Source organism: Mustela erminea, chromosome 3, assembly GCF_009829155.1.
Source record: "Mustela erminea isolate mMusErm1 chromosome 3, mMusErm1.Pri, whole genome shotgun sequence".
NCBI lineage: Eukaryota > Metazoa > Chordata > Mammalia > Carnivora > Mustelidae > Mustela > Mustela erminea.
In genome coordinates, this window is record NC_045616.1 from 103613952 (window position 1) to 103638118 (window position 24167).

General features: G+C 43.4%; 1 protein-coding gene across 7 annotated transcripts in view; it reads left to right on the forward strand.

Annotated features, from left to right (window-relative positions):
- Nucleotides 1-15307, forward strand: part of FBXW11 (F-box and WD repeat domain containing 11) — a 121770-nt gene extending 106463 nt beyond the window's left edge. For 5 of the 7 annotated variants that reach the window (XM_032337013.1, XM_032337019.1, XM_032337016.1 and 2 more), the window contains 5 exons: nt 1882-2000; nt 3875-3985; nt 5076-5154; nt 6200-6385; nt 12735-15307. In XM_032337013.1, the coding sequence (XP_032192904.1) occupies nt 1882-2000; nt 3875-3985; nt 5076-5154; nt 6200-6361 (471 nt within the window). In that variant the 3' untranslated portion in view covers nt 6362-6385; nt 12735-15307. The other 2 variants (XM_032337014.1, XM_032337015.1) reach the window with 2 other exon arrangements.
- The last annotated feature ends 8860 nt before the right edge of the window (nt 15308-24167 follow it).

Sequence of the window (24167 nt, forward strand, 5' to 3'; positions counted from 1 at the left end):
AGTCAGCCCCTGTTCTCTTCTCCTGGTCCCTGGCAATCACTCATCTACTTTTTGTCCATGGATTTGCCTCTCCCCCATTTCATATTAATGTAGTCATACAATATGTGACCTTTTCTGTCTGGCTTTTTGCACTTAGTAGAGTGTTTTCATGGTTCACCCATGAATATTGTAGCATGTATCAGTAAGTCATTCATTCAATGACTGAAGGAAATTCCATTGTGGATGTGCCACGTTCTGTTTGTCCACTTGTCAGTTGATGGACTTCTTGATGGTTTGCACTTTTTATTTGTTACAAATAGTGCTGCCATAAGCATATGCGTGCAAGCTTTTGCACGGACATGCATTCTTAGTTCTCTAGGAAGGTAACTCTGGGTTTCACATTTTGAGGAACTGCCAAACTTGTTTCCAAAGTGGCTGTACCATTTTAAAATCCCACCAGCAATGTGTGAGTGTTTCGATTTGGTTCAGAAAACCTTTTTTAGGAGCAGCACTCGTTAGCATTCTAGTGTCTACTTGCTAGCCTCACAATTCACAAAGGTGGCATCAAACTTTAGATGGAGTGGTCTGGAAGCTGGACAAGTAGGGTTTGTATGTAGTCATTCATGCGCTGCTCAGTCACAACAATTGGAACAAGGTCACCGCTTGGAAGTCGAGAGGGTTTGGGCCTTTTTACAAAACAGCTGTTGCATAACATCAGCCTGGAGGGTGTCTCCATATCCTTGTCAGCACCTATTATTGTCTGTCTTTTTTATTGTAGCCATCCTAGTGGTTGTGCAATGGTCTCTCTGGTTTTGGTTTCCTTTTCTCTAGTGACTGATTATATTGAGCATCTTTTCAGTCCTTTGTGGCCATTTTTATCTTCTTTGGAGAAACATTTATTTAAATCCTTCACTAAAAATTGGATTGTTTTGGTTTTTTTATTGTTTAGTTGTAAAAGTTCTTTATATATTCTGGTTACAAGTCCCTTACCAGGTAAATGGTCTGCAAATATTCTCTTCCATCCCGTGAGTTCTCTTTTCATGTTCTTGATGGTGTTCTTTGAAACACAAATGACTTTAATTTTGATGAAGTCAGTTTATCAATTTTGTCTTTTGTTGCTTGCGCTTTTGTTGTCATGTCTAAGAAACCATTGCCTAATCCAGGATCACAAAGATTTACTCCTATGTTTTCTTCTGAGAATTTCATAGTTTCAGCTCTCACGTTTAGGCCTTTGATCCATTCTGAATTAAACTTTTTGTGTATCGTTTGAGTTAGGGGTCCGACTTCATTCTTCCGCATGTGGATATCTAGTTATCCTACTCAACTACAAATGCAGCTGGTAAAATAATTCAGGGCACTTTGGTTGCTTTGCGTCTCCTTATTTGGCTTGTAATATATTAAGTGTGTCTGTGAACATCTAAGTCTTGCAGATGGTTTCACAAAAGAGAGATTATTTATTCCACATACATAATATTAGGAGTGATGTGTCAAAACAAATGGAGCTGTTCAAGGAACTATGCTGGAAAAGAGGAGGATGTGAAAGGTGAAACTTTTTCACATCAGTTACATTGGATTTGACATGTCAGCTGGCATGAAAACATAAAATCTGGCCCACACTCTTCCTTCTAGGCAAGTGAATGTCTGAACCATCCAGGAGATGTTCTCTTTGTGAATATCTCAAGGTTTGGAGATTTCACAGCTTCTCTCTGTGTTTCGTTCCTGTTTCATCACTCCGCAGCCAAGAAAACTGTTTGCTGGCCAATCTGTCCCCCAGCCTCCGTACCATATTTTATAGTCAAGTGTTTTGGTCATTCTTAGACGCTCTTATTTTTTTAAAAAAAGATGTATTCTGAGGGGACTTTTCTGCATTTATTCTTAAAATATTGCTGATCTGTTCTACAGGTCTGGAGCACAAGTACCTGTGAATTTGTTCGTACTCTGAATGGACACAAGCGAGGCATCGCCTGTCTCCAGTACAGGGATCGGCTGGTTGTTAGTGGATCATCAGATAATACCATAAGGTGGGTAGAAGTTGGTGTGCTGACAGGACAGGCCAATTTTTGCCATACTTTTGACTCCTCTCCTGGCCCTGACATTTGAAAGACTGAGCCTTTGGAGATAGATACTTCAAATAAAAGAAACCTTTATTAATCTCTTGGGCTCTGCAGACTGAAGTAGGTAAACTGATTCCCCCAAAACATGTGTTTTAGAACCTCCTCCACCCAAGCACCTTTAATACCAGAGCCCGTCAGAACAGAGGACGCTCTGTCCTGACTCTCTACTTTTCCTGTCTCCCTCGCTAACAGCTGGGAGGAGCGTACTTTATCTATCTGTCTCATGTAAAGCCTGTGCTGCAGAATCACCTACTCCTGTCTTGTCTTGTGTTTTATCTCCCTTTCTTCCTTCCAACACTCAGTGACCTCACTTTCTAATAAATATGACTATCCTTGTATTTAGTAAGAACTTCCCTTCAGTATCTGTTTACCAATTCTTAGTCGTTTTCCCATCGTGCTAACATACACCAGTAGCTTTTTTATAATCAAATTTTTTAATGTTGGGGCAAAATAAAGATTGGTTTCAAGATAATTTTTAAAAGAAAGAAGGAAGGAGGGAATGAAACCACAACAATAGAGCTGATACTGCTGTGGGTTTTCTTTTATCATTTTAAGTTTTAAGGTATTATAAAAGTCAAGTGAGATCCTGAATCTTGGCACTTTGTATTACTTAACTCTTTCTGGAGTAGACAGTCCTTAACTTTCTCACTGGACTCTCTGAGGTTTTACAGAATAACACTGCATGTTTCCCCCAGGGAGGGGACCCCTTTGGAGTTAGTGGCAGTGCTGAATGGCTTTGTTCACAGTGGATTAGAGAAGCCGTCGTCACTGGCACTGATGAGAATATTTGGTGAGGGTGGCTGTGCTAAAATATTCCTGGGGCGGATGGTAAGAGCCACTGGTGGAGAGGCTGAGAAAAGCTGGTTACGGAATTAATTTGCTGACTTTGTTTTTGCACACGTTAGTTTGCTAGGCTTTCTTTTTGCAGAGAGTGTAGAAAATCAGTAATAGAAAAAATCTCAGTCTTCAGAATAAATCATACACCAAGAAAAAGGCAGGATGTAGTCTCTGGGCTTATATTTCTGAGACACTTCATATAAACTGGACAAACGCTAGTATGCAGAATTATGTAGGAAGGGGTGTCCCTAAGCCTCATCTGGAGAGGGAGACCACCATACTGGTCCACTGGTTCTAACTTCAGTGGGCCTCATGGACTCTAGGCCAGAAGTGTCTGGGGTGGAAGCCTAATCCTCTGGCTATACACACCATGTCCTCCCTGACCCACCCATGTACATGCCTTTTCTTCCTTACTGCCTGCAGTCCCTGTCTCCCCAAGGAAAGTCCTTGTTAGACTATTTGGCTCCATGGTTTCATCAATTCAGGTATCAAGAGAGTACCCAGGAACTAAATACAATGGAAGTTTTCTTACCTCTTGATCTTATTTAAATAATAATACATGTGTATGATTTAAAAAACTGAATGAAAGAAAATACATAAGTAAGGCTTCTATCCAAATTAGTGCTTTTTTTTTTTTAAGTTTTTATTTATTTACTGAAGTAATCTCTACACGCAATGTGGGGCTCGAGCTCACTACCCTGAGATCAAGAGTCAGATGCTCTTCCAACTGAGCCAGCCCGCCGCCCCCACAGATTAGTGCTTTAAAATACACAGATGGTACAAATGTACAGACATATCTTTCTACGTGGATAGTTTGGGCTGGGAGTGAGATAGAAACAAGTCCAGGAACGTGAAAATCACATATGGGACAGGTAAGAGGAACTCAAGGAGAGTGTGAATCATGTATGGGAGGTTGTTTCACAGAGATCTGTTTTACTTTCCAGGCTATGGGATATCGAATGTGGTGCCTGTTTAAGAGTCCTAGAGGGACACGAAGAATTGGTCCGATGTATCCGGTTTGATAATAAGAGGATTGTCAGTGGGGCCTACGATGGGTATGTATTTCAGATTTTTCAGTGCACCGCTGTCACTGTATCTAGAGGGAAAATGAGCACTGTATATTCAGCAGCCAAATACTTGCCGACTCTGTGTTAGATCCTTTTTGTGTAACAGATGGCAGATGTCACTATACTGCCTGATCATGTCCAGGCCCTTGGGCCCAGAAGGATGAGTGGTCTTGCCCTGACTCCTGCAGTAGCAGAGCCTCTGGAACTCCTGTGCTTACACCTTTAACCATTATTGTAAACTGTGGGAGTAGCTTAAGTTGTGCAAGAATTCAGTTCTTTGCCTTAGCCCTAAATTAAGCCAGCTATGTGTGTGTGTGTGTGCACACAATGATACATTTCCTTTCCCCTTTTGGCTAATTGAACAAATACTCTTTAAAAAGCCTTATGACTTTTTAAATGAGCAAATGGCAGCAGTAAACCTTTCAAGGTGACCTTATGTATACTTCACTAAGGGACTAGTTGGTCTGTGTATGCTCCTATTATTAACTTCCAGCATTTGCTTAGTTTGAAGAAAGGTATCCTTGGAATTTCACAGAGAGCCCTAGCTTCTGTCAGCAGCACCTACTCAGCTCCAGAGAGCCCCCTGAGGAATGAATTTGGTGACATAGATTATCAAGTCAGGAACTGGTTTTAGATAGCCTGAAGTTGTTTTCTTGTCTCCCTTAAAAAATATTTCTTCACAGTTTAGCAATTCTGAGAATGTGGAGGTCCTTATTTTTTCCCAAATCAAGTATAGTGGGTTTAAATAACTTGTAAAAATGTAAGCTTGTTCTCCATTTGCTTTTTTTTTTTTTTAAATATGTGGGAAGAGCGAGATCAGTTTTGTTTTGTTTTGTTTTTTTTAAAGATTTTCATTTATTTATTTGACAGACATATCACAAGTAGGCAGAGAGGCAGGCAGAGAGAGAGGAGAAAGCAGGCTCCCCACTGAGCAGAGAGCCCGATGCAGGGCTCAATCCCAGGACCCTGGGATCATGACCTGAGCCAAACGCAGAGGCTTTAACCCACTGAGCCAAGGAAGTGCTTGACAGTATATAAAATACTAATTTTTCTACCAATGGCAATTTTTCTTTTCTAGGAAAATTAAAGTTTGGGACTTACAAGCTGCTCTTGACCCTCGAGCCCCAGCAAGTACTTTGTGTTTGCGCACGTTGGTGGTATGTAATCTATTGAAAGGGCAGCGGTTCTTGTGCTGGGGGGAGGGCAACCTGCAGATAGCCCTGCCTAGGTGTACCCCAGAAGGGTTGTGTACCTCACAGTGTGCCTTCAGGGAAATGCATAGTTTTGTTCCTTTTGGTTAGCCAAAATCAGAGCATAATTGACATTACATTACAGTGAGCTCTTTCCTAAGGACCATGAACACAACTTAAAATGTGAAAGCAGGAGTCCTTATATGTAGATGGATTGGTTACCTCATAGAGCACAAAGTATTTCCTTCCTATAGATTTGGGAGATTTCATAATATGGGTATCTGGCTACATTATATTTTTATAATACAGCCACATGTTTGTATTATGATGGAATTTCTGTATTCTGGATTATTGCTTTGGCATATAAAAATATTTTATTTTTATATGTTATCTTGCTTTAGCAACTTTGGCAGGCTCATTATTTCTAATAGTCTGGTTGCTTTTGTTACATTAATGAGGAGACAGTTGTTTAAAAATAGTGCTAGATTGTTCCTATTTTCAGTAGCTTTACCTTTTATTCCTGTTTCTTTGCTTCTTAAAGTGATTAGAGCATGCAGCACTATGGTTAGGGCCATTCTTGTTTTCTTGATTTTAATGAGAATGCTTCTCTTTCACCATTAATTTTGATTTTGGCTGTGGTTGAGATAGATCCTCTTGGTACTGTTAAAAACGTTACCTTCTGGCTCTGCTTTTTACAGCGTATCAAGCATGGGTATTTAATAATGTTTTTTACCTTTCGAAGATCTTTGGTGAAGTGAGCACATAGTTTTTCTTCTTTGACATATAAGTGAGCCAGGATCTCAGATACAGAGATTAATTCAAAGAAAAGGCTTAGAAGGAAAAGCCAAAGTAGTTGCTCCTGGTGTGAGGGACAAGGCTCAGTAAGCTCTGGAACATTGGTTAGGCAGCAGGGATAAGTAGCTGCATTTCCAGCCTGTACCAGATCACTGATAGTGAGAGATGAGGGACTGTAAAGGTCTCATTTTACTCAGCAAGTTGTTACATTTCACAGGAACATTCTGGACGTGTGTTTCGGCTACAGTTTGATGAATTTCAGATCATCAGCAGCTCCCATGATGACACTATTTTGATTTGGGATTTCTTAAATGTGCCTCCCAGTGCCCAGAATGAGACCCGTTCTCCCTCCAGAACATACACTTACATCTCCAGATAACAGTCTGCACTTTACCCGTTTCAGGTGAGTACCCCGCCCTGTTTAACCTTACTCATTGAATTCACCCTCCCTCTGGGGCCGTGTTGTGATCTGGGTTCCCTGTTCATAGGAACCACGGTGGTTAGTGTTTGTTAACTGCCTCAGCTTTGCAGAGTTCCACCGTCAGGCTAGATCTTTATGGTCGCATTAAAATGAGGTTGAAATTGGAATCCTGCATATTGTGGGTTTTCACACTGGCAGACAACGTGATTCCTATTTTTTTAAAGCGTTTTCCTGAATGGTTTCCCAGGTCATATCAGTTTAACGCAGGTAAAGTCCTTCAAAATCTGTTTTGGGGTATAGGAATCTCTTTTTTCTCTCCTGTTTTTCTTTTATTTGAAAAAAAAAAATCACCATCATCCGAACACTCAGAATTCTCCCTCTGCCCACATTATAATCCACCCATAATCACTGTTCACTAAAAGAGGGATGTGTTTGTTGTGAGAGCCCCTAAAATCCGTTCTTCATCCATTAGACACAACATGTACCCTGGAAGCAAAGCCCTTTGCTCTGGTTACAGGAAGACTTAGAGCCATTGTAACCATTGATGATGGCATGTTTTGATTACTAAGGGTGTCCAACCTAGAGGATGAGAAGCCTTACTTGGCTGTGTCCTGGGACCTGATGGCCTTGTTCATCTGGAGCAGTATTTCCAACTCTGAAAATTTTGCAAGGGGGCCAATAAATTCTGTGTACGTGAAACTTTGCAGATGGAATAAATATGTTTGTACCTATCTGTATTACTGTGTATATATGTATGTAAAGACTGATTAATAAAATTCGTATATATTTTAAAATATTACTTAATACTTAGTGGCTCTTTATCATTATCTATTTTCCTGTCCATTAAATATTAAAAGTATAAATAAAGTTTATGTGCAGTATTGTGAAATTCTTTTTGATGAAAAGATAGGGCTTCTAGATCACCAAGTTACCATTGTTTCTAATATTTCTTACTTGAGACTCTAAGACCCAAAACACAGATATCGAGGAAGTTTGTCTTAAAGGCTCAGCTGACTACAGTCAGAGGCCAGATTTGTTCCACTGCCTGATTTGATTCCCCTACCACAGCAAGCTAATAAGAATAGCTTTTGACACTTTTAAATAATGGAAAAAAAAATAAAAGAAGAATACTATTTCATGACACATGAAAATTATGTGAAATTCAATTCTAGTGTCCCTAAATAAAGTTTTATTATAATAGCCACTCTCATTGGTTTACATACTACCTCTGGCCATTTTCATACTTCATCGGCAGAGGTGAATATTTGCCACAGAGATGATATGGCTTGCAACGTCTAAAATATTATACAGCTCTTTGAGGAAAAGTTTGCTGACCTCCAGTCTTGCCCCTGTGCCATCTATTAGTGATAAACCAAGGGTCTGCGTCAGGAATGGCAAAAAAGCTTTTTCTTCATGCTGGCTGAGTTTGATCAGCAGCGCCTGACTGGAGTCCTGTCTTCAGAAGGATTCTGGGACCCTATGTGGGCCTCAGAGGGTTAGGTGCTGTGATGGGTTGTCAATGTCTGCCTGGGTGTGGGAGGTGAGCAGTAATGACCTGTAAGCCACATACATAGCTTCTGTTCCTGGTCCCAAGTGTGTTCATACCATCTCATGATAGTGACCATCTATCTGCCTTGCTACTTTCTCTCTGGATAGATTCTTCATAAGTTGAAAAACCCTTATGGCAGAATTATTACATTTATTGAATAGAGTCTTAAAATAGTTATCAAAGGGAATTACAGAGGAAGAAGGCAAGGATCTCTTGAATGATTGCTCCTCCCCACTTGAACCTTCCTTCCCAGAAATCCTAAGAAAATACAGGGAAGGAGGAATGGACCCACATGAAAACTGCTTTCCCTCCCGATCTTTGCTATCCCTCTCCCACTCTCCATTCTGCTCTCACAGAATCATCTTGGGCTCTGCGCCTGCCATCCTCTGTCTTACTGGCTTCCTGCTGTCTAAAGGATTAAGGTTCAACTACTTCAGTTAGCTGACAGGAGTTTCAGCATCTAGCTGTTACCTTCTGTCCTCACGACCCACCCTCCCCATGTCCCAGTCTCCCATTACTCCTTTCCAAAAACCTAGTGTGGCAACCAGACTGAATTCTGTTTCTCCAGTTACATTATCGTAGTGCAGACCTCTACCATCTCCCTCCCCTGTGTGTGTTATTATGGCTTTTAGACACCCCCACCCCAGTTTTGCCCCTTTACCTCATTTGGCTTAATTTATTATTTGATACTGAAATAGTTTGTATGCCTTTCTCCTTCCCCAGGGTGAGGAGCTCCTTTTCTTGTGGAACTCCAGTGTTCAGTCGAGTGCTTAAGTACTAAAAGCGTTTATTGATTTTTGTTGGGCCAGTGACACCCAGGGCCAAAATAACCTGTTTGTGTTTTTTCTCCTAGGCCACGTAAGAATTTGCCCTTAAATAGACAAGTGTGTGTACAGCTATAGCTGTACTATAGTGTATTCTGCAGCCATTTTCAGCAAGCATAAAGATGATATAAGTCAGTAAAAAATTGGGATAAATCATCTGAACTGGCAGGGTCAGGTGTTAGATAGATTCCGTACGTAGACAAGGACCTAGATATACAGGTCTCCCTCTGCCCTGTCCCTGTTGCTGTTTTTTTAAATCAGTTTTATGGAGGTACGATTTGTATAAAAATTGTACTCAGAGTACTGTTTGATGAGTTTTTACAAATGTATATAATCCCTGAAATTCCTCCACAGTCAAGATAAGGACATTTCTATCACCCCTAAATGTTCACTTCTGTCACCGTTGTAGTCAAAGCCTGGCCCCTCCCAGCCTTAGCAAACACTGACCAGCTTTCTGTCATTAGATGAGTGTACATTTTCTTGGGCTGCACTGTTCAACATGGTAGTCAGTAGCTACTTGTGGCTACTGAGATCTTGAAATGTGGCCAGTGGGACTTGGGAACTATATCTTAAATTATATTTTAATTGAATTTAATTGAATATTTAATTGTACTTTAAGTTTAAATAGCTACATGTAGGTAGTGGTTACTCTTTGGACCAGCATATTTTAGTTTTGTATTTTTAGCTTTTACATTTCGGTTTTGATCTGAGTTAATTTTTGTGTATGGTGTGAGGTGACGTCATTGGTCTTTTTTTTTTTTTTTAATAGTTGTCTAGTTGTTCCAGTACTATTTGATTAAAAGAGTTTTCTCGTCCCATAGAATTTATTTAGCACTTTTGTCCAAAAATCATTTGACCCCTTATTTGTAGGTCAGTTTCTGGACTCTATTCTAAGTCCATGATTTATGTAGCTCTTCTTTCGCCAGTACTGTAAAGTTAATAATTTTCCAACTTAAAAAATATTGTCTTGACCATTATTCATAGTCAGTTTTGAATTAGATTGTTAAATTCTGTGAAGAGGACTACTGGGTTTATAATTAAGACTGCATTAAACCATAATATCATTTTGGGGGAGAATTTGCACCTTAATAAATTTTGAGTCTTCCAATCCATGAACATGGTATATCTCTATTATTTAGGTCTTCAGTTTCTCTTAAGCAGTATTTTGCAGGCTTTAGTATAGAAGCCGTGCACATCTTTTGTTAAACTTACCGCATTCTCTTTCTTTTCTAAACTGTGCATTTTCATCTGCACATTGCTTTAGCTGCATGCTGCCTCTGCTTTTATTTTTCCACATAAGGGAAGTGCATAAAATAGAACATGGACAACTGCAGCTGTAGCTTAGCTTCTGCAATAATGGATACGTTCAGGGGAATAGGTGTATCTGAGAACAACTTAACTGTAACTCTTTCATATTTTTGATGTGTTTTTGTCTTTGTATTCTGTTTAGAGAGGCACGTGCTAAAATCCAAGACATCCATAGTATGTTTCCCCTCTCTGGCATATTTAATAGATGAAATTTAGAACATAGTAAACTTTCACAAATTGAGCACCTTTTATATACTATTCTAAACTGCCCTGAAACAAGATTTCTTTGGTTGAGAAATGAAGGAATGATCACCAGTGGTGTTTATCTCATTGGCTGTGGTAGAAAGGAAACTGGTTTTACTTCTTCTGGACCTTCCTCCTGTCCCCTTCTTGGGAATCTCAGAACAACTGCCCTTGTTGTGATCCACAATTATAAATCAATGGAAAAATCTTATCTACTGTTTAAGCAGCACAAGCAATGAAACCTCAAATGTGTTTGTCTCTTCAAAGTGAATTACTTTTGACAACCTTGGCAGTCAGCTCTATAGATTTTACTATTCGTTTCCAAATTCTTTTCATTTATTGTAACATGAAAAAATTATTACCATGTGATACTGTAAGATTTATGCATAATGAGAAACACTACCCTAATGATGATTTAACCTTGCAGTAAGATATTCAACCCTAAAATAAAAGGTAAGAGTATTTCTGTGTCAGGAAATAAAGCAGTAGATATATTTGCTGAGTCATTTTTTTCAAATTACTAACTCCTAAGAGCCTAATATGTACAGTAGCTCTTTTTTTTTTATTACAAGACAATATATGATCATTATTAGGAAATTAGAATAAGTAGATAAGCCAAAAGAAGGAAATGAACTCCTACTCCTGGTTTACCATTGTTAATTTCCTTGTGTATGACCTTTCAGGCTTCTGTACATGTTTTATAATTCTTTTTTTTTCCTTTGTTGCAAAACTGTTCTATGTCCATAATGTCAATATTTGCCTAAATTATCATTCCTAATGGCAAAATAATAGTTGTTTAGATAGGCCCTGTGTTATATATATATATATTTCTCCCCAGTTTTTTAGCTGTTATAAAACACATTGTCATAATCAATTATATAGCTTAATCTTTGCTTTTTTCTTTATTTTTCCTTGATTTCTTTTTTTTTTTTTAAATTTGAGAGAGAGAGAGAGCATAGGTGGGAGAGGTACAGGGAGAGGGAGAGAATCTCAAGCAGACTTCATTGCCGCGGACCTGACTCAGGGCTCGATCTCACAGCCCTGAGATTGTGACCTGAGCCAAAACCAACAGCCAGTTGCTCAACTGATTGTGCCACCCAGGCACCCCAAATCTTTGCTTTTATTACCATTGGATAAATTCTAGAAATGTCTGTAGTGTCTGAATTGAAAGGTATGGTGTTTAAAGACTTGGATGCACAGAGGCATGTTACTCCCCTGTAGAGTTAAGTCGGTTTATGTTCCCACCAGCAGTGTTTGAGAGTACCTACTTCTTATCTGTGGGCTTTACTAATTTAAAAATAAGACTCTTAAAGATCCTTCATGTGAAAACAGCAGTGAATGAAATTAAATCTCTCATTCAGGTTGATTGAGAAATCATTGAGAAAGATTCTTGATCTTTATAAAAATTGACAATATTTTAGGAAAGTTCCCTTTGAAAAAAATACAAGCTTTAAAAAAATCTTTCTCCTCTCTGTCTTTTTTTTTTTTGTCAGAGAATTTTAGACGTAAAGGTAACTTTTAAATCTTCTAGCCCAGTGGTTTAGTGCTGTGTTTGGAAAGGATTGTGACCCATCAGTGATTGTGAAATCATTTTAATGGACTTTGACTTTGTTTTGATGAAATTTAGAATAGAAAATGTTAGCCTGCATTGTATGTAGTAATGATGAGTTTAGGTACGTGCGTGTGTGTGTACATATTTGTACATGGATGAATTTAGAGATTATTACTAAAATGTGTTTCTGACTCAAGGTCATGGTCCAGTAATATGTAACATTCAGTAGTCTTAACCTCTACACTGTATTTTCCTTTTATAAATGACTTATTTAAAAAAGAAGTAACTTCTGATTAGCATTCTATTTAGAAGGAATACTTTATTTACTAGCCTTTGCATATTTTTGATTCACAGCGATAGATGAGATCTCTCAGGAAGATAGAGACCAGTCCTTTTAGGCTCTGGATGTCCTGAAAGATAATACTAAGTAGAAAATCTAACATGAAGCCTGTTTTATTACATGCATAATTTTTAGCAGCAAGCACTGACAGTTGACAAGTTATAGGGTTGGGCATCTCTTCAAGTTCCCTCTCTGTCCCTTAATGGCTAATGCTTTGAATTAAGCAGTGTCTCTGAGCCTTTGTTCTCTTATTCATCAAGTGGTATCATAGTTTCCACCTCATAAGATTGTTGCAAGGTTTAAATAAATACAATGCCTGGTATGTATTACATTCAGAACAACTTGCAGCTTTTAGTTTTGATGCTGATGACATTTGAAACTCAGTACTGTGTTGCTTGTGCATGAGTACGTGTCTGTGTGGATGTGGACGGAATGTGGTGTATATCTCCATGTCTAACCAGAATATCCATCCATACTCCCTTTGTTTTTTGTTTTGTTTTGTTTTGTTTTCCCAGGGTTTCCTAGTCTTGAACTACTGGCTACATGGCTACCAAATGCCTAAGGGAGTTCTTCACAGCTGAGTTATGAAGCTGGAATTGGTTCTAGACGCTGGGTAGATGCAAAGCAGCCTAACTCTTCCAAGTACCAACATTTCTCACCTCCGATTCCGGCCTCTACTTTGAGAAGGATACCTTAGCCTCACCGACTTCCAGTAGAACAGAAGCCCATTTCCTCCCCCCATCAGTGAAAAAAAAAAATCTAACGCTTCAAATGTAAATTGTTCATATAAAAGGAACATACAGTCTGTTTTACAGAAGTAAATCGACCATCAAGAGAAGACTGGCCTCTAATTTATATTGCTTTGCACTTTGGTCTGATATTAAGAAACAGCATTCTTCTTTGGTGAAATTTTGGGTGCCAAACACCTACCCAGAATGTCCAGGGCTTTCCTTTTCAGAAGTTAGCATTCTCCTTTTGACCGTCCAAGTCATTATGAATTCTGACCTGTATTAGGAACATGTTGGACAATGGAAAAATTTCTCTGGATTGTTTTAGTCATATTTTTTGGATTATACTTCCTTTCTGTACCAATTTCTTTTAATTTAAAGAACTATAAGCCAGGTTATATTATCTCCCAACAGGTAATATAGCTCTTTTCTTTTATTAACTGTTCTCTCTGTATCCCAACCATCTCCTGATATTTGGTAGAGTAACACTTTTACACGTGTGCTTGCCTCCTAATTTAAAATACTGTATCCGCATGTAGATATAATGTACATAACAGTTTAACCTCAAGGTTGCTGGAGTCAGGGCCCCTGTGCCTGAGACACTAATACAGAGTGTGTTCGCACTTAGCCATGGGCTGGGCTCAAGAACCTGATACCAGGGTTGATGTGGATTACCTAGAACCCTTCCTGCAGTATTCATATGGTATTTTTATTTTGTCATTGTCATTTTGTGTGTATGTGTGTGGTGTGCGTGTTTTTAATGGGACTCTTGTTTTAAAATGTAATTTCTAAAGTTTAACACAAAATGTTTTATTCGTTGTGTAGCATATATAACAGAGAGGTACCTTAAAATTTTTTGTTGTTCTTTTCATCTTTAAGTACTCCTGAGTACTAGTGGTCTCTTCCCATGGTATTCATTTGACTTTACTGTCAAAGATCATTATTCTGTGCATTAGGATCCCTGGAAAGGGAGGAACAAGAAGGCCCTGTTAACTGGGTTTCCTGGCTCTGGAATGCACGCATCCTGGCGTGGATGTCGCATCCCCACCGGGGTGGTAACAGGGCCTGCTTGTGTGCTGGAGCCTGTTATGCCAGGTCAGTTTGGTTCAGAGGCCCATCTCGAGTGGAGGGGTACTCCTACGTGGTGCAAAACTTCAAGCTCATGAACCCCATTCCCGTCATCTCTGGTGTCGCCTGCTGCTGTGGCCCTGGCGGGTTCTCAGAACTGCTCTGCAGCCTGAATGTGTGAATGGCACTATCATGCTGACCGTGCATGGAAAGGACTCGGCATTCGGTTGGCACTCCTTTTCCCTTGTTCGATATTAGGTTCTGATTTGCCCCTTGCCATTGTTTCCAAAGATTAAGGAATGTCAGTAACATTTTAAAGGACCAATAAGAACCTCCCGTTGACTAACCCTCTTCCCGAGGAAGCACACTCAACTACTAAAGGGAAGGGCCCTGGGCTCAGTTTTGTCCTTTGCATTGAGAACGGTGTGGGGATCAATGTGTGTGTATGTCATTTGTTTCATGGGTTGGCTTGGCTTTTTAGTTTTTCTTTTTCCTTTTTTAAAAATACATTCTCCCCTCCCACATGTTACCAGATTAATTTCTATTTTTGAGAAGTTGAGTCTCCAAGTGTAAGAAAAAGATAAGGAAATCTCTATTTGTGAGGTAGTTGTAAGCTTGACAGAGGTTGTGGAAGTGAGTTAACTTGTACCACTCTCCACATGACAGCTTTATATCATACTGGTTAGGCGAGCCCAGGATGAGGGAGGGGTGGGGGGAGAAGGCAATTCTTCTGAACGAATGGACTTTTTGTTGATGTTTTTGCATGTTTAATATAGAAGTTCTTGTTCCTTGGGAGATCATGGCCTTCGAATATGCACACAACCTTTGAATTGTGCCTATTAAATTATAGCAGGGGACTTTGGCACCCAAGGAATTCTCACTTTCTGGGATTATAGTAGTAATTCCCAGCCGTACCCTGGACTTTATTTTGCTAACCATAATTGAGCAACTGTAAATTACTGCTATATTACTGTTTTAAAGCACTGGGATAGTCTAATTCTAACTTGTAATTAATTATGTTTGCCAATTATCTGTTTGAAATAAATTTGTGTCTGAACAGCTATTGAAACTGTTAAATTGTACAGATATTATTCATGACAGCTTTGTACTGTGGAATGTGCTTAATAAAAAACAAAAAGTTTGACTTTTGTCCAATAAATTGCTAAGTAATGTCAATAAATCAAGTATGAGTATTATGCAGTACACCTAATCTGGCTTCATGCAATTGTTACTTCAGCTACTAGTTCAAGGCCAATTCTCTTAATAAAGTGTTGCGACACTCTGATGCTCTGTTAAGACATTTTTCAAAAACCTGTTCTGTTCTTTCAGTCATCCAGTGACGTCCCATTAAAGTTTGTAGATCTCGGGAGAGTGGAGTGAAAGTAGACTGCTTGTGGGCTCTTGGGGGGTTAGTGTGAGACGATGCCAGGGTGCGCCCCGGGGTGTTCTCCCAGGACCCGGGAGCTAGCTTCGCACAGGCTCCCAGCTGCTTCACCGGTTACTCGAGAACCACGAAGGGGGCCCTTGGGTGGCCCCGGCGGCTCCGAGGGAGAGCGGAGCCCCTGGCGCTGGAAGAAGCGGGCGGCGGTGTGGCTTGCTCCCCGCGAGCCGCCGGCGTGCAGTCTTTGCGCTTCCCAGATCCGCGGACGCGCAGGTCCCGGTCCAGTCCTAGAGCTGACGGAGCACGGTTTGTGTGTGCGGGTCGGGGACGGGGCGGGGGCCGGTGTGGGGGGGGGGTGCGCTCCCAAGCCCGGGGTAGCAGCGGGCTCTCCGGATAACTGGCTCTCCCGGCGAGTCTGCCAGACCCGTACTGTGGACCTTGGGCGGAGTCCCGCCCCACTACATTGCCTCCACCCGCTTTCCTTGTGAGGTTTTAAAAATCCGTAATACGCGGACCTTTGAGGAACCTCTTTGCAAGCCATGAGAATGAAAAGTGCTTCTCTCTTTCATCCTGGACCTTCAGTCCCTCCCGCAGTCGTCGTCCCGTTTTTGTGTCTCCTTTGACAGGGACTGATGCTCTGTGTATATGGCAGGCTCCGTGTCTGCGTGCGTACATGTGTATATTACACACACACACACCTGTTCACACACCACCCCTAACGGCGACGGTGGCAGCTCCACGTGCTGGGCCGCGCTCTGCTTTGTCATCCCCTGTTCTTCGCAATATCCTTCCGTGTCTGCGCCCGAGATTCTGCCGCCTCCGTGGCCACCGCCGCGTCACATTCGGTTTCCATCAGAGCTGGAGCTGGAGCTGGGGCGGTTTCTTGCCTTTTCTGATAGCGACCGTCATCTTTCACAGCGCTTCTATCCTTGCCTGTGCTGAGTGTGAAAAACCATTGGTAATTTGGGCTCATCGCGATGAACAGATGTTGTGCCCAAACACTGCTGCAGCGTGGGAAGGACCTCAGGTGTCCCAGGGTCTTAACCTCTCCAGTGGCCTCCGACCCTCACATCACAGAGCTGGTGTTCAGTTAATGATAGTTTCTATCTTCCTCAACAGGTGAGGTGTTACTGCAAGAAATGCACAGCTACAAATGCATCCCGTATTGGTGGTGGAGGTTCTAAGAGAGGTTTTGTAGAACTCCTTGGATATATAATCAGAGGATAGAGTGGTGCTTTGCCATTTCAGCCTGTTGGTTTTCTTGTTAATAAGGAGAAAAGAAGTTGGGCCATCTGGCCAATAATCCCGTTACTAATTAGCTGTGTGGCAATGGGGTCTTAGCTTCCCTATGTATGAAAGAAGGTGTCACTAGCTCCGGTCCAGGAGGGCATGAGCCCCAGCTCTGGATGATCTGTTGGCTTGCAGGAATGCAGACCAATGCCTCATCTAAAGTTTAAGAAAAACTGAAAATCCCAATCATGCAAAGACCTAATTTATAAAAGTTGGCAACATTTTTTTTTTGTTGGGGGGAGACTTTTTAAAGTCAGTCATTGGAGCACCAATTTGCCATCCCCGAACCAACATGATTTTAAGCATTTCCAGTAATGACCTCTTGAAAAGTTGTGTCCAAATTTGGCAACGGAACACTCGGAGAATAGAATAGATTCCAGAGAACAGGGACGAATTGAATGCTATGCGTTGTGCCAAAGTGACCAGCACACGAAATGTCTCCATACATGTTACCTTTAGGAAAAATGACCAAACAAGGGAGGGGTTTGAAAAGGCAAGAGGAGGAGGGGGAAGGAGCCAAGAGCTGGCAAGCCCCGTCTTCAGTCGCGTTGTGAGTGTTTAGACCAGCTGCCTGCTTTTGTGCTGGGACTGAGTTCACATTACAGCAAGGCAGGCTTGAGGCCCAGGATCGACTAGGTCTTCCAGCTGGAGGAAATTCTGGGAGCTCCAAGACCTCCAAGCTCCTGCTTGTTTATTGCTTGAAGCTGGATCTAAGACCTCATAGACACTCAAACTTAGATGTGGTCTGACTGCGTACATGGTGATCTTCAGGGGCTTACCGCCCCTCCAAATGGGGTGAGGGACTCCACAGGCCACATGCAATGAAATACTAATTCAGCGTTTGAAATTTTTTATCGGTTAAGTATGACTGTGTGAAGGAATTCTAGTGCACATCTTAAGTAACTTTTGTGTGTGCATGCATGGCAAACTGGAAAGCAGAATCCTATAAATGGATTTGTGCTGTTGATTGCTTTTAGCTTTGTGACTTTTTACTCATCCTATCTCCAGGTTTTACATAATTGTATCTTTCAGAGTAAGTATGTTGTTGGTCTGGCCTGGGACAACGCAGGAATGCCAAGACCAGAGACTTAATCTGTAATGGGACATGCTTGAGGAATAGCCCACAGCTGGTGTTACGGCAAGAGCTCACGGAGTACAACTTAAGCTCCCTCCACCCTTAATCGCCATCTTCAGATCCAGTGGACCTTTCTGTTCTTGTGGTGTGTTTTGCTTCCAGATACCCTGCGGCGCTGGGGGTTGAGAAGGACCGCTCTTAGAACACTGCAGACTTTGGAACTTGGTGTCACATCCAGAGATCCCATGAGGATCCCTGACTACAGGATGGCAGAGAGGAAAAGAGCATAAACTTTGGTGTCACTGGACCTAGCTTGAGATCGGAGCCCTGCCACCCCACTGGCAGCAGCCCGGTGAGCAAGGACATCCTCTGCCCTGAACATGAGCTTCCTCTAGGAAGTGGAGACAGTACTATTAAATCACTGTAAGAATTAAGTGACATAACCTAAAATGCCTTATCTAAAATCTAAATGTAGATCTATTCAAAGCACTACTAGTACCTAAGAGAACGTCAATGCTAGCCGTTTCTGGTAGCTTCTACCATGGCTTTTAAGCAGATGGTACAGAATGTTCAGAGCAGAGGAAGGTCTCATAAAGGTTAGGGCTCAGGATGGTGTGTGGTGAGACAAAAATCAAATGTGCTCAGGCAGCCTGAGGCCTGTCCAGGCCTCTGCAGGGTCAATGCCGGAGCTGGTTCTCGGAAGGATGCTGATGGTCCCCAGCGAGGACGTCAGTTAGTGACCTGGCTGGGGCTGCCCAGTGGTGCAACTGAGGGAGAGGGACCAGGTGAACAGTACTTAACACTGTTACTTCTGTTAGTTTTTAATTAAGAATAATCCAGCTTTCAAAGCAGTCCCCCTAGATCTTCAGGGGCTGTTTCTGGGACGAGGATAAGACCTCAACATGCCAGTAGGCTCCGCGAATTATAGTGTCTCCAAAGTGGACAAGTGAGAATTTCACATCGTCAGCGTGTGAGAGTGTGTGTGTGTGTGTGTGTGCAGGTGGTGGGGCAGGACAGTGGTGGGCTACGCAGGGAAGGGGTGGTTCAGTGCCAACAACAGCCACAATGGGAATAAACACAACCACCGAATAGTGCGTGCCAGGCCTGCTGGGAATGGCTTTACACACGCTGTGATCCTCGCAGAAGCTCTGTGTGGTTTGTGTTAGTACCACCTGACAGCTGAGGAAACTGAGGCCCTGGTATGTCTTGCTTGTGAGCAGCTGGGCTTCGCCTTGATTCCGGCCTGCCTTAACTGCCACCACTGACACACTGTCCTCCATGCTCCCCGGGCACTAGGATTAGCAGAGCCTCCCTGGGGAGCCAGGCCCCCTACTAAGCAGAGAGGGCTTGCATGAACAGATCTTCTGCACATCTTTCCTTCACACTAGTGTGTCTCTAGCACGCATACTTTGGTCATTAATAAATGTGCACCTGTGCCTTCAAGCACGCACCAAGTTCAGTAGAGTGTAAGGAACAGGGCAAGAGGAGTGCCAGGAGCCTGTGGCCAGCCGGTGGGCCACACTGAGCACTGGGGGCTTTACTCTGGCAGCAGTGGGCAGCCACTGGTGGGTTTGAAGCTGGGGATGACCAGTTAGAAGACTGGTGTCAAGATTCAGGAGAGGAATGTTGAGGTCTGGAATAAGGCAAAGCACTGAGGAAGGTGAGAGAGGGCTATTTGGGGGCCGGTTGAGGGCACAAGCGAGGGCAGCCACGGTTGGTGTCTGTCTCCTCTGTGCCACTAGGTGGGGCTGTAGGGAAAGGAACCCCTCCCCTGCTCTCAGGAAGCTTCCAGTCCAGAAGAAATAAATATACTGTGGTTGCTACAGTGCCCATGCACCCATGAATTCTCGGATAAAACCTGATTGTGATAAGTGCCGAGAAGAGATGATCCCTGGCAGCGGGTGCAGCGGACTGCGAAACATCTGAGCCAAGATCTTAGTGATAAGCAGCCACCAGTGGGGGAATGTTCCAGGCTGGAACATAAGTTCCAGGTGGGTATGCCCACCCTGAACAAAGGGGCAGAAGCGGCGCTTGGTCTCTCAGATAAGGGAAGGAGGGCTTGGATAGAAGGGTGACACGCTGGGATTTGGATATTGCAGGTGCCCGAGAGATAAGCCTTCAGGTGAAGCCGCCTCGGGCTGTCTGGAGAGAGGCGAGGGGTGGCTTTCGAAGAAGAGCCCAGCCCGAGACGGGAAGAACGTAGCATTTAGGCTGGGGCCACGGGAGGACAAGCCAGCGACAGAGGCGGAGAAGGAACAGCTGAAAAGGTAGGGGCATGACAACCAGCAGTCTTGGCCGGGAGGGTAGAAGCTCCCAGAACTTGGAAAGCCTTCCCTGAACAGTTGCCTCCAGGCTGCCCAGGCCTCCTGGGGAAACAGTGTCCACTCGTGGGGTGGCAGGCCACACTGGCTTCCCCTGCCGTCAGCACGGTGCCCTGGGCTCCTGATGGCTGGGCTCTGGCAGCAAACAGCAAACAGCGGCCGGCCCTAGCCTCTCCTGTCCTTGGGAGTGTTCCCTGCAAGCCCATCTGCACAAACAGACGGGGCCGGGTCTGCACCTCAGGAATGAGGAGATAAAAGGGACCATCGGGGCTTTTTCCACCAAAGGCGAAAGCATTTTATAGAGCGGGCTGCGAGTTTTTGTTTCAGGAAATTTCATCATGTCTCCAAGAAGGGGAGGGGAAAAATGAGAGAGGGAAAGGGTGGTGGTTGGAGGGGGGCAGAAGTTAATTGGCCTCAGATTTTCTCACTCCCTTTTCATGTTGGTAACACGAGGCGGCCCAGGTCAGCCTCAGGTCAGCGACGTTAGGGCTCTTTAGTGCCCCTCTGTGAATACCTCATTTCTGTAATAGTTTTTCCTTTAAAAACAGCTCTGCCTTCTTTGGCAGATGGTGACATTCCATTAGCATATGGAATATTTTTCAAAACACATCCGAAAGCATGTCTCTTACGGAGGAGACTGGGCAAAAGCAAATGAATGTTTGAAAAGTATGTTGGGAGCAACTCAACATTTAACAGAAGGCTCCCACTCCACCGCCCCCATCCCACCCCTCCCCACCGTGACTCCTGGATTGTTACTATAACCAACAAGAGGAGAGGATTTTCCCCTAAAGCTTTTCTGTTGGCTGTATTATGACCATCACAACACACAGAAGGTAGCTAGAGAGAGCCTGAACCCAAGAGGAGCACATTTCTTGGACTGGAATGGACATTGGCAAGCCTTTGTGACTGTGGCATCAGCGGTAGTGATGGATGCTTCTTGTTCATCGAATACCTATTGTGTGCCAGATGCTGGTGTGGCCTTCATTGTTGTCTTTCCTGCTGAACTCCATCCACTACATGGTGGGCAGAGCAATCTCTTGAACACATAAGTCAGATCATGTCACTGCCCCACCCAACACACTCCACTGTGCTGGGCATTGTGCTTAGTTAGAATCAAGTTCAAACTCCTTGTAGTGACCTGCAGTAATCCAGCACCTGCCTGCCTCTCCAATCATACTTTACTCTGTCACTCCCACTCCGGCTGTGAGGCTTGCTTTCCATTACTTATTTCTGCCTCAGGGCCTTTGCATGTGCTATTCCCTCTGCTTAGCATGCATTTCCTCAGTTATTCATAATGGCTGCTTCCTCATCATTCAGGTTTCAACTCAAACACTCTCTTTTCAGAGGAGCCTTCTCCCACCAGGTCATCTAAATTATCCCTAAATTACTCTCTATTGCATCCTGTGTTCTATTTATTCTATAGTACTTACATTTTATTACTTTGCTTGCTTGTATTTATTTAAGACATATTTATTGAAGGCTTACTATGTGCCAGGTAATGAAATAGGCCGTGACAAAACAAATGTCCCTGCTCCCAGGAAGCCTACAGTATGACATAAGAAGGCAGATGATAAACAAATTGTATATTTTCTGACACCCCTTATCAGGAATGTAAACTTCCTGAAGACAGAGACCCTTCAGAAGACAAACACTTTGGGACGTGGTAACCACAGAGCTTATGGAATCATAGTTACATGAAGGACTGGACCCAATTTTTTTTTCTTGATTTTTTTTAAAGATTTTATTTATTTATTTGACAGACAGAGATCACAAGTAGGTAGAGAGGCAGGCAGAGAGAGAGGAGGAAGCAGGCTCCCTACCGAGCAGAGAGCCCAATGCGGTGCTTGATCCCAGGACCCTGGGATCATGACCTGAGCTGAAGGCAGAGGCGTTAACCCACTGAGCCACCCAGGCGCCCCTGGACCCCATTTTATTAACAATGGTATCGAGGATAGAACAGGAAGTGGCTTTCAGAGGTGGAGCAAGGATCTGGATTCAGCTCTGTCTGACTTAGAAGCCGGAGCTCCACAAGGCCTGCTGGTTCCAAAGCTTCTTGCAGGGTGTTTTTCTTACTGCTTCCTTCTCCCAGCCCAATATTGGAGTCTTTCCTGTCTCCCCACATCTGTCTGACCCTTCCTATGGCTGTGCTTTCAGCTCCCCACTCTCTGTGTCACTTTGGGCCATGTCCTTCAGCTTTCTGAGCCCCAATTTCCCGGTCAGAGTGAGAATTTAAACCACAGTCGATTTGCTAAAGCTCCAGAGGTTCTCTTGAGATCTGATCAACCAGTCTGTAAATTGGGTTCAATAACAGTTTGAAAAGCAATTTTGATTTCTGCATCTCCAACTGAATAGTCATGTCAAGGTCCAGCATGGTCTCAGCAGCTACCTCTTCTCAGACTATTATTTCTAGCCCTCTATTCTGCTGCCCCTGTTGAGCCACGGACAGAAGCCCAATTAACACTTGCCTCGGTGAAGAAGGGCATTTATTGGCCCATATTTCACATGAGCCCCGGAATGGGCTAGCTTTAGGCATGGATCTGGGAGCCTTGAACTGTGTCATCAGCCTTTGGGTCTCACTCTTCCTCCCTGCCCGCTCTCCTGTCTCATGGTCTCATTTGCAGACAAGCTCTCTCCACACATTGCTAGCAACCCCAGGAGCACATCTTATCCTCTGAATATCTCGGGGGAGATGTATCTCTCTTCCTGGCAGGCCCAAAGAGTCCTGGACTTCAGACTCCTGGGCTCGGATTGGCTCATGTGCCCACTCGGAAACCTGTCACTGGTCAGTGGAGTGGGGTGCTCTGATTGGCCCGGCCTAGTCACGTAGCCTCCCTGTAGCCAGGAGCTGGGGTTTATCCCTCCCAACCCACACAGACTGAAAAGAGCAGGAAGGCAGATCCCAAATGAAGATCAGGGTGTTGGGGTCCAAAAAGAAAGGGGAACAGAGGCTGGGCAGATAACACCCAGAGTCTGATGCCCCGGCACTACGCATACATTTTCCCTAATGCCTAATTTTGCATGTTCTTCGAGGCTCAACTCAAGTGTCACCTCCTGCCCGTTCCACAAAGCAGGAACTAAATCCTCCATGCCCGAACTCTTCTCATGCCTTACCACTTTTCTACTTACTGTTGTAGCTATTAATGTACTCCTCTGAGGCCCTGTGTGTGGAGAGGGTAGAGAGTCTGCCTCTGGTGGAGAGGGTTTGGGTTCAAATCTCACCTTTGTTCTTTATTGATCAGGTGAGCAAGGACCAGGCCCTTCTTTATAATACTTCTCCCTCCAGGACCTGGTTGGGGCATTAAGTGAGCTGAAGCCAGCCCAGCCTGAATTCACAGAAGGCTTTTTGATGTCCTTCACACCACAATCTGCCCTCGGTCATCTCTGTGTCCCCAGCTCTGAACACAGGCACTGGCAATCGTGTGTGTTGAATGAACAGACCCCCAGTGTGATTCCAGAGCTGTCCAGGTACCCTAGGGTCTCCCCTTTCATGGCACTGAGATTCCCAGGTGAGCACTTCAAGTGAAAAACCACAGAGTCAAGCCTGAAAACTCTTGAGATGTCAATTCGGCACACAAGGTGTGTGCTGTATGGCCCAGTGCAGAAAGTCTCACAACCATTCAGAGTTTGAGAACCACCAGGCTGGTCAGGGAAGACAAGAGACAAGTCCAAGTGCAGACATTCAGTCATTCAAATGATTCTGCCCTTCAAAGCACAATCTGGAGGGATAGAGAATGAAGAGGGGAAAAAGAAGAGAAAATGGCAAATTCTGAATTTCAAATTGCCTGCAAGGCTCACTCCATCCTGGCTTAATCTGCAGCCTTATTTTATAACTTTAATATGTGTTGAGAGACTTGTTTGTGCTGGGGAGAACAAATGTGGCCATACATGTAAGAGCACTGAGGACAGTGTATAGCACAAGGTGGGGCTCAGTGAATGTGATGGATCAAACCCAAGGCTTGCTCGGTGGTCCACCCTACGATTCCCTGGGTTGCTGTGGAGGAGGTCTTGGCCGCCTGGATCCCACCTTGGTGGTTGCACCAACGTGGCTCTCAGGCTCTCCTGGAGACATTGGTCACTGACATGTA